The sequence below is a fragment of the Vitis riparia genome, chromosome 2 (assembly GCF_004353265.1).
Source record: "Vitis riparia cultivar Riparia Gloire de Montpellier isolate 1030 chromosome 2, EGFV_Vit.rip_1.0, whole genome shotgun sequence".
Classification (NCBI taxonomy): domain Eukaryota; kingdom Viridiplantae; phylum Streptophyta; class Magnoliopsida; order Vitales; family Vitaceae; genus Vitis; species Vitis riparia.
In genome coordinates this window covers 15,366,450-15,377,260 of record NC_048432.1, presented here as the reverse complement: position 1 = coordinate 15,377,260, position 10,811 = coordinate 15,366,450, and the positions used below count along the sequence as shown (strand labels likewise).

Sequence of the window (10,811 nt, the reverse complement as noted above, 5' to 3'; positions counted from 1 at the left end):
TCATTCAAACGTAACAGATATTGGACTTTTGACAGAGTGTGTGGCAGAGACCCATTTGAGAAATCCTTGCGCATATCGGTTCCTAGAATCAACCCCGCCTATATGCCTAAAGATGACTGTGTACGATTTCTTCTGGTACACTTTGTTGAAATGGATCTTAGTAGGCTTAACCACCACATCAACTCCTTCTGGTGCATTGATACTCACAGCGTAAGACGAGTGAGGCTTGCCTACATTCGTGACAACCCTCTTAAATTTCAAATCCTTGGAGCCCAAAGCAATTGAAAATGAAGGATAATTTAGCTCTGCTTCAGGTATACTTGATTCCTTAGAGCAGTTCACCTTGCGCAATACAATAGCTTCTACCTGAGCATTAGTGTAACCCAAACCGCACAAGTAGGGTATGTAATCATAAGGTTCGATGTCGTAAATGAGACCGGGATCATTTGCTTTTGATGGGTTGACATGACCAGCACCGATTGCAAAAAGGTCGGCAGGCATATGTTTATCATCTAAAATGGGCTCGTCTTTCAAATTTAGTGTATCAGCAGTAGTCAAGATTGCAGACTTAATGGCAGCAGGTGACCAGTTAGGATGGGCGCTTTTGAGCAAAGCTGCGACACCGCTAAGATGAGGGCACGACATTGATGTGCCAGAAATCATGTTGAATGTGCTTTTTGAGCCAGTGACGCTCAAGAGAGGGGCCGGCCATGCTGCTAGAATGCTCACACCAGGTCCGGTAATGTCGGGTTTCAAAATGCCCGGGGATGCAATGCTGGGTCCTCTTGAGGAAAAGGACGTGATTTGAGGAGCAGATGTGACTCCGACATTTGTACCCTTGAATAGGATTGTAGCTGAAGGGTTTGATGTTGAATTCATGTAAGCTTTGATCATCAAACCCGCTGCGTAACTCACATGTGTTGCAGGAAGAACGTGAGGGTCGGCAAATGTACTGAAGCCCTCATTAATGCTATTGGCCAGGATCATGGCAGCACCACCAGCATTCTTCACTTCCACCCCTTTTTCAGTTCTGTCTATTTCTCCACCTCTATCACAAACAACTACCTTTCCTTTGACATCAAGGTTTTTCAAGGATCCCGGCGCACAATAAGCAGATGTTTGGTCACCATTCGCCCCGGCATATACAAGAGGCAATAGTTTGGAAGAAAAATTTCTTGGCTGGTAAAGCGATTCCCCATCAAATTCCTCCGTGTTTCCCAGCTTTGCTGTAGCGGTTATGCTTCTATCCAGGGTGCTTGCAGCTACGGTGAGAATCCATGGTGCCTCATTTGCGACTGTAAAATGGGCTGGCCCGCTATTCCCAGCAGAACAGCTAACAAAAATTCCCTTCCTAATCGCAGCAAAGGCACCCAGAGCAACCGGGTCATCGTAGAAAGGAGAAGACTCTCCACCGAGGGAGAGAGAAAGCACATCAACACCGTCTTCAATGGCAGCGTCATATGCGGCTAAAATATCACTTCCGCCGCAGCCCAATAAACCACATACTTTATATACTGCCACATGAGCACGAGGTGCAATACCAGCAGCAGTGCCTTTGGCATTCCCATATATATTGGCGTGCTTCACATAATTTCCCGCGGCAGTGCTTGCCGTGTGGGTGCCATGGCCCTCTACATCAATAGGTAGCTGTTTCGGGGTCAGACTGTCAAAATTCCTGGCACCGATGAGCTTGTTGTTGCAGGCCGTCCCGTTGAATTCACAGGTTCCCGTCCATTTAGCAGGTGGGAGCGGCATTCCTTCGTCACTAAATGAAGGGTGTTGTGGATATACTCCTGTGTCCAATATTCCAATAATGACCCCTTCACCGAAGTTGGATCCTTTCCAGAACCCCGACCTATTGTGCAATCCCAAGAAACCAGGGGTGCGAGTTGTATGCAAATGGTAAATTTTTTCTGGCGTGGCCGAAACAAACCCATCCTTCTTTTCCATTGCTTTAACCTCCTCCTCTGTCAATCTCGCTGCAAACCCACTAATCACATGCCGATATGAGTAAAGCAAACGCTGCTGTTGATTTTCGGATTCAGTGCTGGCCGGCAAAAAGGACTGGTACCAGCTCTCCAAAGCCTCCGATTGTGCTGAAAATTTACCCACGGGGTCATTTACGTGGACAATATAAGTCTTTAACATGCTCTTTTCTGCCGCTATCTGTTGAAAAGCGACGCTACCGGATATCTCACACATGAAAAAGAGAGCGACAAGGAAGAAAACTTCCATGATTAGGGAAACTCTACACCCCTTGTTCTCCATAAATTTTGAAGAAAGAGTGCTTTGTGTAAGCCTGACCGCCCCAATATATAGACTCTGCCTTCTTTAAATAGGGTTACTTACCCCAAAAATATAAGCTTTGCCTTATTTGATAATGACCTTGAACATAGTTTACTTATTCTCAATTGTGATCAAAAGAGTAACGTAAGAGAGATTAAAATAGAATATAAAGAGTATGATAATTTTAAGAAAAATAATGGAAAATCAAAATATTTTATAAGAAAAAGATGATAGGTATACCACCTAATTAATAATCTTAATGTAATCATTTTTAATTTCCTTTTTAAATTTATTATATTCATTAAGAAGTTAGAACACAAGGGGTTAAGTTTATGGTGTCACACAATCATATGTATATATATATGGTAGACATAGAATATTTCTATCAAAATGGATATATATACATAATACATGGGAATATTGAATATGGAATAGACATCATACATGGGAATATTGAATATGGAAAATGAGACATAGTAAGCTTAATTGTTAAAAATGGCACGTATAATAAATGGTACGTAAAAATCTTTTACGTAATTGGAATCAAATCAATATAGTCATAATTAAAAGGAAAATACATGTTAATCGTTTTGTGAAAGTTAAAAGTTTTCCTTTCTCAAAACACTTTTCATTTTCTATTTTTTCTATGATGTGTTTCATTAAAAAAAATGAAAATTACTTTCAAAAAATAAAATTCATAAAGTTTTGTTTGGTTTTAAGTTCATGAGGAACATTGACAATGGTATGGTAGGGTATGGATAAAGCAAACTAACGTTTAATTAATTTAATTTAATTTTCATGGAATGTAATTACTTTTTTTAGTGGAATTAGTTATAAAATTATGTCAAATTAGTTCTATGAGATCCGGTAATTTTATATTATATTTTTTAAAAAAAATTAAAAGGTTATACCTATAATGTTTGCCGATTTTTTTTCCCTAGAATGTCTTTATTATCTCATTTATATGCACTTACTTCTTATAATTGTTTTAAAAGGTAAGATTGAATTATTGGAGGAATATTCAATTGTTTCCATATTCAATTGTTTGTTTTCATATGTTTCATTTAAATCAATAAATTAGCTATTAAATGTAGTATAAGGTAAGATGTATTAATGTTATGCATTTTTTTAGTAGTAAGACTAATATAAGTGTGGAACCGCGTTTTTGACATGCGTCCTCATAGTGAGACTCGCATTTTATTTATTTGTTCTTACTTGACGGTGAGACTCACTTTTTATTTATTTGTGAAAAATTAATTTTTAGAAATAGACTTGAGGTCGTTATTTATTTTTGTTTTATTTTTAAAGGAAAAAACAAAATAAGAAATAAAAACCCTAAGTGTGACGCCCGAAGGAAAAATAGGTCAGTGAAAAATAGAATCTAGGTCCGGAGGTTAGGTTACCTATTGGGAATGTATGGCGGTGAGCCGTAACACTCCTCTAAGCCCAAATACATACAATTTCTACTAAACGAATTGAAGAAATTGTGATAATTAATTGATCATGGATACCAAGATTAAAAGAATGAAACAATATACACAAAAATGATGATAAAATAAAATTAGAAGAATGTACAAAACAAATGACAATAGAATTATGCAAATTAATTTATTGAACTAATTAGAAAAAATGATATAAAAAAATAGTTTTCAAGAAATTTTAAAGGATTTTATTAAAAATGATTTTGCATTAATAATTTCAATTTATTTATTTACAAAAAAAAAGTCAATTTATTTTCTCAATTTCATTTGTATTCAATTTTCAAAATAAAGTTATTTACTCTTATTGTATCAAAAGAATTTATTACAAAATTTCAATTTGGATACAAAAATTATTTTTACTTGCTTTTACTATAAAAGAAAGAATTTTTACAATTTTATTTACAAAAGTATTTCAATTTATTTTCATTTATAAAAAGTGACTTATACAAATTATTAAAAAAAATATAAATTTTTTTGCCAAAGGAATTTTAATTAAAAAGAAAAAAAGATTTAAATCCACTATTTTTAAAAAAATACTTTTAAACCCATTTTAATTAAGTAAAAATAATTATTTAAAAAAAAAACATTCTTTGGACAATTTTATTAAAAATTAATTTTTGGGACAACTTTATTCACAAAACAAATTTTGGACAATTTTTATTAAACAAAGAAATTTTTAGACAATTATTATTTAAAAAAATTTCAAATTCTATTAATTTTTTTTTGAATTTTTCTATTAATAAAAAAAACTTTCTTTTATTAAGAAGAATATTTTAAAACTATTATTTTATTAAAACATATTTATTGAATTGTTCCTCTTATTTAAACAAAATTTCAAGTTTGTTCGATGTTCAATTTTGTACACAACAATTAAATATATACAAACAAATATTTATAAAAATCAATAAAAATAAAACTAAATAGTAGTGGGAAATAAAACGTATATTAAACAAGCTTACAATAAGCTCAATGTCTTCCTATAGTTTTTTCAGTCTCACTTTTTTCCATGAAATTTCGTGCTCCATATGTCATAAATTTGTATTCAGCCAACGAAATTGTAGAATAGGCTCATGCAAAAAAAAAAAAAAATAGCTCAAATGTAAATATCCAAATATGTACAAAATCTCAAACAAATATTCAAACTTAAATTCAAATTTCAAATTAGTCTGATAAATTTTATTATTCAAAATTGGCACAAATTAGCAAATATAACCCAACAAAAATATCTCACATGCTATAAACCCTAATCCAAAAATTTCAAATTAATAACCAAAATATAAACTCAATTAATCAAACCCAAAACATGATAAATTAAAATAAATTTCATTAGGCCAAAATTTAATATCTCATAATTCAAGTCTAATTTAATATATACCATAATTGTCCCATGTCCAAATTAAATAGTTCAAATTGGCCAAACCCATATCAAATATATCAAGTCATCCATCAAATTTCACTCACATTGTGGGCCTAAAATTCATATCAATTAACAAGTACACATTAATAATACACATGACCAAAGAAAATAATGTAAGTCCAATCCAATAAGTCCAAATAACTAATCAATAAGCAATAGGCCAAAGTTCAAATCAATTACTATGCAAATCAAAATAAAAAAAATCAAGATAAAAAAATGAAAATAAAATAAAGTAAAAATGAAATTTACCTTTTTTTTTTTTAAGAACTATGGATGGTTAGATTGCTAGCAGGCAGGGACTGGCCGACAGCTGAGGATGGTGGCTGGCCGATAGTGGCCTAGGAGTGTAGGGAGGGGAAAAGGAAAGAAAAATGAAGAGAAAAAAAAATGCATGAAGATGGGGAACGTGTGACAGTGGGAGTCTTTGGAAAATGATGGTGCAGAGAAAAAAAAATTGGAAGAGAAAATGGGGGTCGCTGTGTGTGGGAGTTGGAGGGAAGGGAAAAAAAATGAAGATAGAAGATGGGAGAGTTGACCACCTTGGAAATTGGGGAAGAAGATGAAGAAAAAAATGGGAAAAAAAAAATAGAGAAGATAAGGGTATGACCATAGTAACGGAGGTGTTAGAGGAGAGAGAGAAAATATGGGTGGGGTGGTTGGGGAGGGTAGGAAGAGAGATGAGAGATGAGAGATAAAAGAAAGAAAAAAGAAAATGAAGAAAATAAAAATAAAAATAAATGATGAGTGGGTTAAAAATATCACATATAATCGAGATTTAAAACCTAAGAATAAAATTGGACTCAAAATCAACGTAAAAATAAAATTGTGACAAATTTTGAGGTGTACAATAGATTATTCATATATCATTATTGGAGGAATATTAAGTTGTTTGTTTCTATATATTTTCTTCAAATCAATAAGCTGGTTATTAGGAAGTATGATGACGATTTAGAGTATGTTTGACAATAATTTTTAAAAATATTTTAATTTTTTTTTAACACTTGAATGATAAAAAATTTTAAGTGTTAAAAATGTCATAAACGTTTCTTAGAATCATATGACCAAATAGGCTCTTAATATCATTAAAAATATAATACAATTGGGTGGTATCTTCTAGTATTATCTATTTATACCATACTTGTCTCTTATTTCAATCAATCTCCAGCATCCAATGTAATATGAATAAGGAGGAAAAAATGTTACTAACGATATTGAACTTTTTATGATATCAATAATATTGATAAATGGAGGTCATATTAAAATAATAAATCAGGTGAACTATTAGCTGAAGGCTTATAAAATTACCATTCCAACATGTCATCAACAAGGCAATATTTTGATCTCTTAAAATTATCATGTCTTGATTAATGGAGTACATGTTTTTTATGTTGGCATTTCCCTAAAAACCAATGAAAGACTTTTAGTAGAAGCTCTCATTCCGATATCTTGTTTGTCATTCATGAGGTGTGCTAGATAAAAAATAGTATACATGTGCAACAAAATGCAAGTATATCATGCAACCCATAAATCATTGGTTTCTAAAGCACTACTTTTTTTTCTCAATGATGGGATGCACTTTAAAATCGAGTTTTCTTTAAGAGAACACAAAATTGAAAATTGCTTTATATGGACTAGGGTAAATTGATGACCTTACCCTTGGTGAACCTAACCTTAGGCTTAACTTTTTTGATACACCCAAAACCATATGGTGCACCCCAACTGCTCAATAAAATAAATTAATGCAAAATATGTAGGTTGAGTATGGACTACTAGGATCATAGAATTACCAACTCTCGTAGAATTAATTTTACAATTAATTTTTACTCCACTAAAAAGGATTAATTACATTTCGACATTTCATGAAAATTAAATTAAATTAATTAAACATCAGTTGCCTTATCCATAGCATATAGTAACATTGCACAATGTTCCTTATAAATCGATATCCATAGTTCAAGTGGACTTTTGTTATTCATCAATAGAATTCTATCTTAAATTTTTTGAGTTATTTTTTTTCCACGATATTCCTTAAGATAAATATCCAATTCTAAATTAATTAAATTACCATGATTATAAGTTAAACTCAATCATTAACTTCAGGATTACTCGAGGGAATATATATAGTTATCTCATCACTCTAATGGAGGTACCTTATGCTATGAAATAATTATCTACGTAAATGAAGATAGAGGGTATATGACATATGATCACAAATTAAAGCATGGAGTATTCTTAACAAAATATAGAATGGATTGATAGGTTCTTATAGTTCTACTATAAAAATTAAAATTTGGGAAATAAAAAGTTATACAATCAGCTGGAACATTTAGTATTCTTAACAATGTATCCATGAATCAGACAGTCTATGTTGCACATTCATCACCTCCGTACATTAAGGACTTGTTAGTTGCAAGAACGAATTAAATTCCCTCCTTGATTGGTTGCTAACTTGCTACAGTATATGGGTCGACCTATTCCTCATTCAAACTTAACAGCTATGGGGCTTCTAGCAGAGTGTGTAGCAGAAACCCATCTTAGGAACCCTTGAGCATATTGCTCGCCTGTGATAACCCCGGAGCTACTCCTCTTAAAGGTCACCGTATATGTCTTCTTCTGGTTCCTTTTGGTGAAATGGAGCTTATGTGGCTTCACAGTGACATCAACTCCTGGTGGTGCAGTAATGTGAACGGTGTAAGATGACTTTGGGTTGCCTACATTTGTGACTGTCCTCTGAAACCTTCGGGCCTTAGATTTCAGTGCAATAGAAAATGAAGGATAGTTGAGTTGTGCTTCAGGTATGCTTGACTCCTCGGAGCATCTCACAGTGCGCAGCGTAATAAGTCCTACTTGCGTGTCATTGTAACCTAAACCGCATAAGTAGGGTATGTAGTCATCGGGTTGAATGTCATAAATGAGTCCCGGGTCATTTGCCCTTAATGGGTTGACATGGCCAGCACCAATAGCAAAGATACTAGCAGGATGTTCTGTTTGATCTAAAATGGGCGAATCTTTAAGGTTCAGTATATCTGCAGTAGTCATGATTGCAGACTTGATTGCAGCGGGTGACCAGTCAGGATGAGAGCTTTTGATCAAAGCTGCGACACCGCTGAGATGGGGGCAGGACATCGATGTACCGGATAACAGGTTGAATGTCAATTTTGAGGGGCTGTTGTTGTGTAAAGGAGTAGGCCATGCTGCTAGAATGTTCATTCCAGGACCAATAATGTCCGGTTTCAAAATCCCGGGGGTTGCCAAGCTTGGTCCTCTTGCAGAGAAGAAAATAACCTCCGGAGCTGATGGCTCTCCAATGATAGTCCCCTCAAATGTGATTGAAGCTGTAGGGTGTGATGTTGAACTTATATAGGCTTTGATACTCAAACCTGCAGAATAGCTCACGTGGGATGCCGGAAGAACGTGCTCCAATGCAATCGTAGTTGAGCCAGCAAGATCGCTATTGGCTACAATCATGGCAACACCACCAGCTTGTTTCACGACTCGCCCTTTGTCTGTTATGCTTGTTTTCCCATCTGAGTCACAAAGAACTACCTTTCCTTCAACGTCAGCCACGTTCACTGTTCCTGCACTGCAAAAATAAGGTGAGTATACAAGAGGGAATAATTCTGGAGGAAAATCGCTAGGCTGGAAAAGTGATTCCCCATCAAATTTCTCCCCGTTCCCAAGCTTCACAGAAGCCCTTATGCTTCTGTCAATGGTGCTCGCACCCACAGTAAGAATCCATGGTGCGGCATTGCCAACCGAAGCACTGGTTGGACCATAATTCCCAGCAGAACAGCTCACCAAAATCCCCTTTCGAATTGCCGCAAAAGCACCGACGGCAATTGCGTCGTCATAGAAAGGAGTAGATTTTTGACCTACGGAAACGGAAAGCACATCAACACCATCGGCAATGGCAGCATCAAATGCAGCTAATATATCAGCTCCGGCACAGCCCCCGTCGGTGCATATTTTATAAATCGCTAAGTGAGCACCAGGCGCAATGCCAGCGGCGGTGCCCTTGGCGTTCCCAAGAACACTGGCCTGTTTCACAAAATTTCCAGCAGCAATGCTTGCCGTGTGGCTGCCGTGGCCCCCTTCATCAAATGGTGGCATTCCTTTACTCCCGCTTTCAAAATTTCTTGCACCAATGACCTTGTTACTGCAGCCGCCGGACTTGTTGAATTCACACGACCCAGTCCATTTAGCAGGTGGGGGTGGCATTCCTTCGTCCCCAAATGAAGGATGGCTCGGAAGTATTCCTGAGTCCATCACTCCAATTATAACCCCCTTCCCCAAGTTAGATCCTTTCCATAGTCCAGATCTCTTGTGCAAACCCAAGAAACTAGGACTATGCGTTGTATGCAAATGGTATATCTTTTCCGGCCTGGCCGAAACAAACCCTTCCTTAGCTTCCATTTCTTTAGCTTCTTCCTCCGTCAACCTGACTGCAAAACCGGTGAGCACATTCCGATACGAATAAACCATGCGTTCTTGCTGTTTTGAGGTTGCGATACGCGCCGGCAAAAATGACTTGTACCAGCCCTCCAGATTCTCCGATTCTGCAAAAACCCCACTCTCCGGCTCCTTCAAATGGACAATATAGGTTTTTAGCCTACTTTCTCCTCCCTGATCACAAGCAATTGCAGGGGAGGATTTAGACATGAAAAAGAGAGCGAAAAGGAGGAGAACTCCCATGATTTGCAAAACTCCACACCCCCACTTCTCCATGCACATAGAATAATCAAAGGGCTAACGCTTTTTGTCGCTACATTGGCCTATGCCAATATGTAAAGGAAGCCCATTCACAGAAGGCTGTTTCATAATATAGTTCTTCAAACATCTGAAATGGATTAATTTTTAATATAATTAGCAAAGAACAAATGGTTACAGAGATATGAATTAGCAACTGAATCTTATTAAGCTTTTAATTACCTTTCTAATCCACACATATTCGGTAGAAAATAAAGTAACTGTTCAATTAATAACGCAATCACTAATAGCATGGGTTTTGCCATTTTATTTTTTTATTAATGAGTTCAATTAATTAGCTAATAAAAATAACCGATGTGTTAATTTGTAATTAATTTTTAATTTCGGTTGGACTCAAGAAAAAGGAAAAAGTCAAACCAAATTAAATTTGACAAATTTATCCCCATGCCCTCTATTGATTATATGAAGAATGTCTAAATATATATTGAATGAAAAATTTTATTGAAATAAAGAAATTAGGGTTTTGTGAGAAAATGTTGTTGAAAATAATCTTCTATTTTAAGAAGGAAAACTTTTTTTTATTGTTTAAAAAGAAAATAATTTTTTAATTCTAAAAACAATTTTTCCAAAATTGGTTTTTAAATTAAGTTATTTTTATAACAAATTTAAAATATTTTTTTAGTATTTTAAGACACCAATAAAAACATAGAAAATATTTTGAAAACTTTTAGACCATATATAAATACACGTTATTGTCATAAAGAATGGATTTTAATTAAGGAAAAAAATAGTCAATATTGGGAAGGAAATGATTTTAAAATAGTTTTTTATTTTTAGTAAGAAAATAGTTTTAAAAAACATTTTTAGTATATTATTAATCGAAAACAATTTTTTTTTAAGGGTTTGTTCCTGAAACAATT

At 34.7% G+C, this 10,811-nt stretch overlaps 2 protein-coding genes across 2 annotated transcripts; both read right to left on the bottom strand.

Annotated features, from left to right (window-relative positions):
- On the bottom strand, window positions 1-2,268 carry LOC117907139 (subtilisin-like protease SBT1.2). Its single transcript, XM_034820546.1, has one exon. The coding sequence runs from the start codon at window positions 2,266-2,268 to the stop codon at window positions 1-3; it is 2,268 nt and encodes a 755-aa protein (XP_034676437.1).
- Window positions 2,269-7,657: 5,389 nt separating this feature from the next.
- LOC117907797 (subtilisin-like protease SBT1.7) lies at window positions 7,658-9,879 on the bottom strand. The gene has a single exon (XM_034821454.1). It carries the CDS (start codon window positions 9,874-9,876, stop codon window positions 7,663-7,665), a length of 2,214 nt encoding a protein of 737 aa, XP_034677345.1. The 5' UTR covers window positions 9,877-9,879; the 3' UTR covers window positions 7,658-7,662.
- Between the last annotated feature and the right edge of the window lie 932 nt (window positions 9,880-10,811).

Excerpts from the sequence above, each read along its gene's own strand:
- LOC117907797 (XM_034821454.1), bottom strand. The coding sequence starts at position 9,876 with ATGGGAGTTCTCCTCCTTTTCGCTCTCTTTTTCATGTCTAAATCCTCC.
- LOC117907139 (XM_034820546.1), bottom strand. The coding sequence starts at position 2,268 with ATGGAGAACAAGGGGTGTAGAGTTTCCCTAATCATGGAAGTTTTCTTC.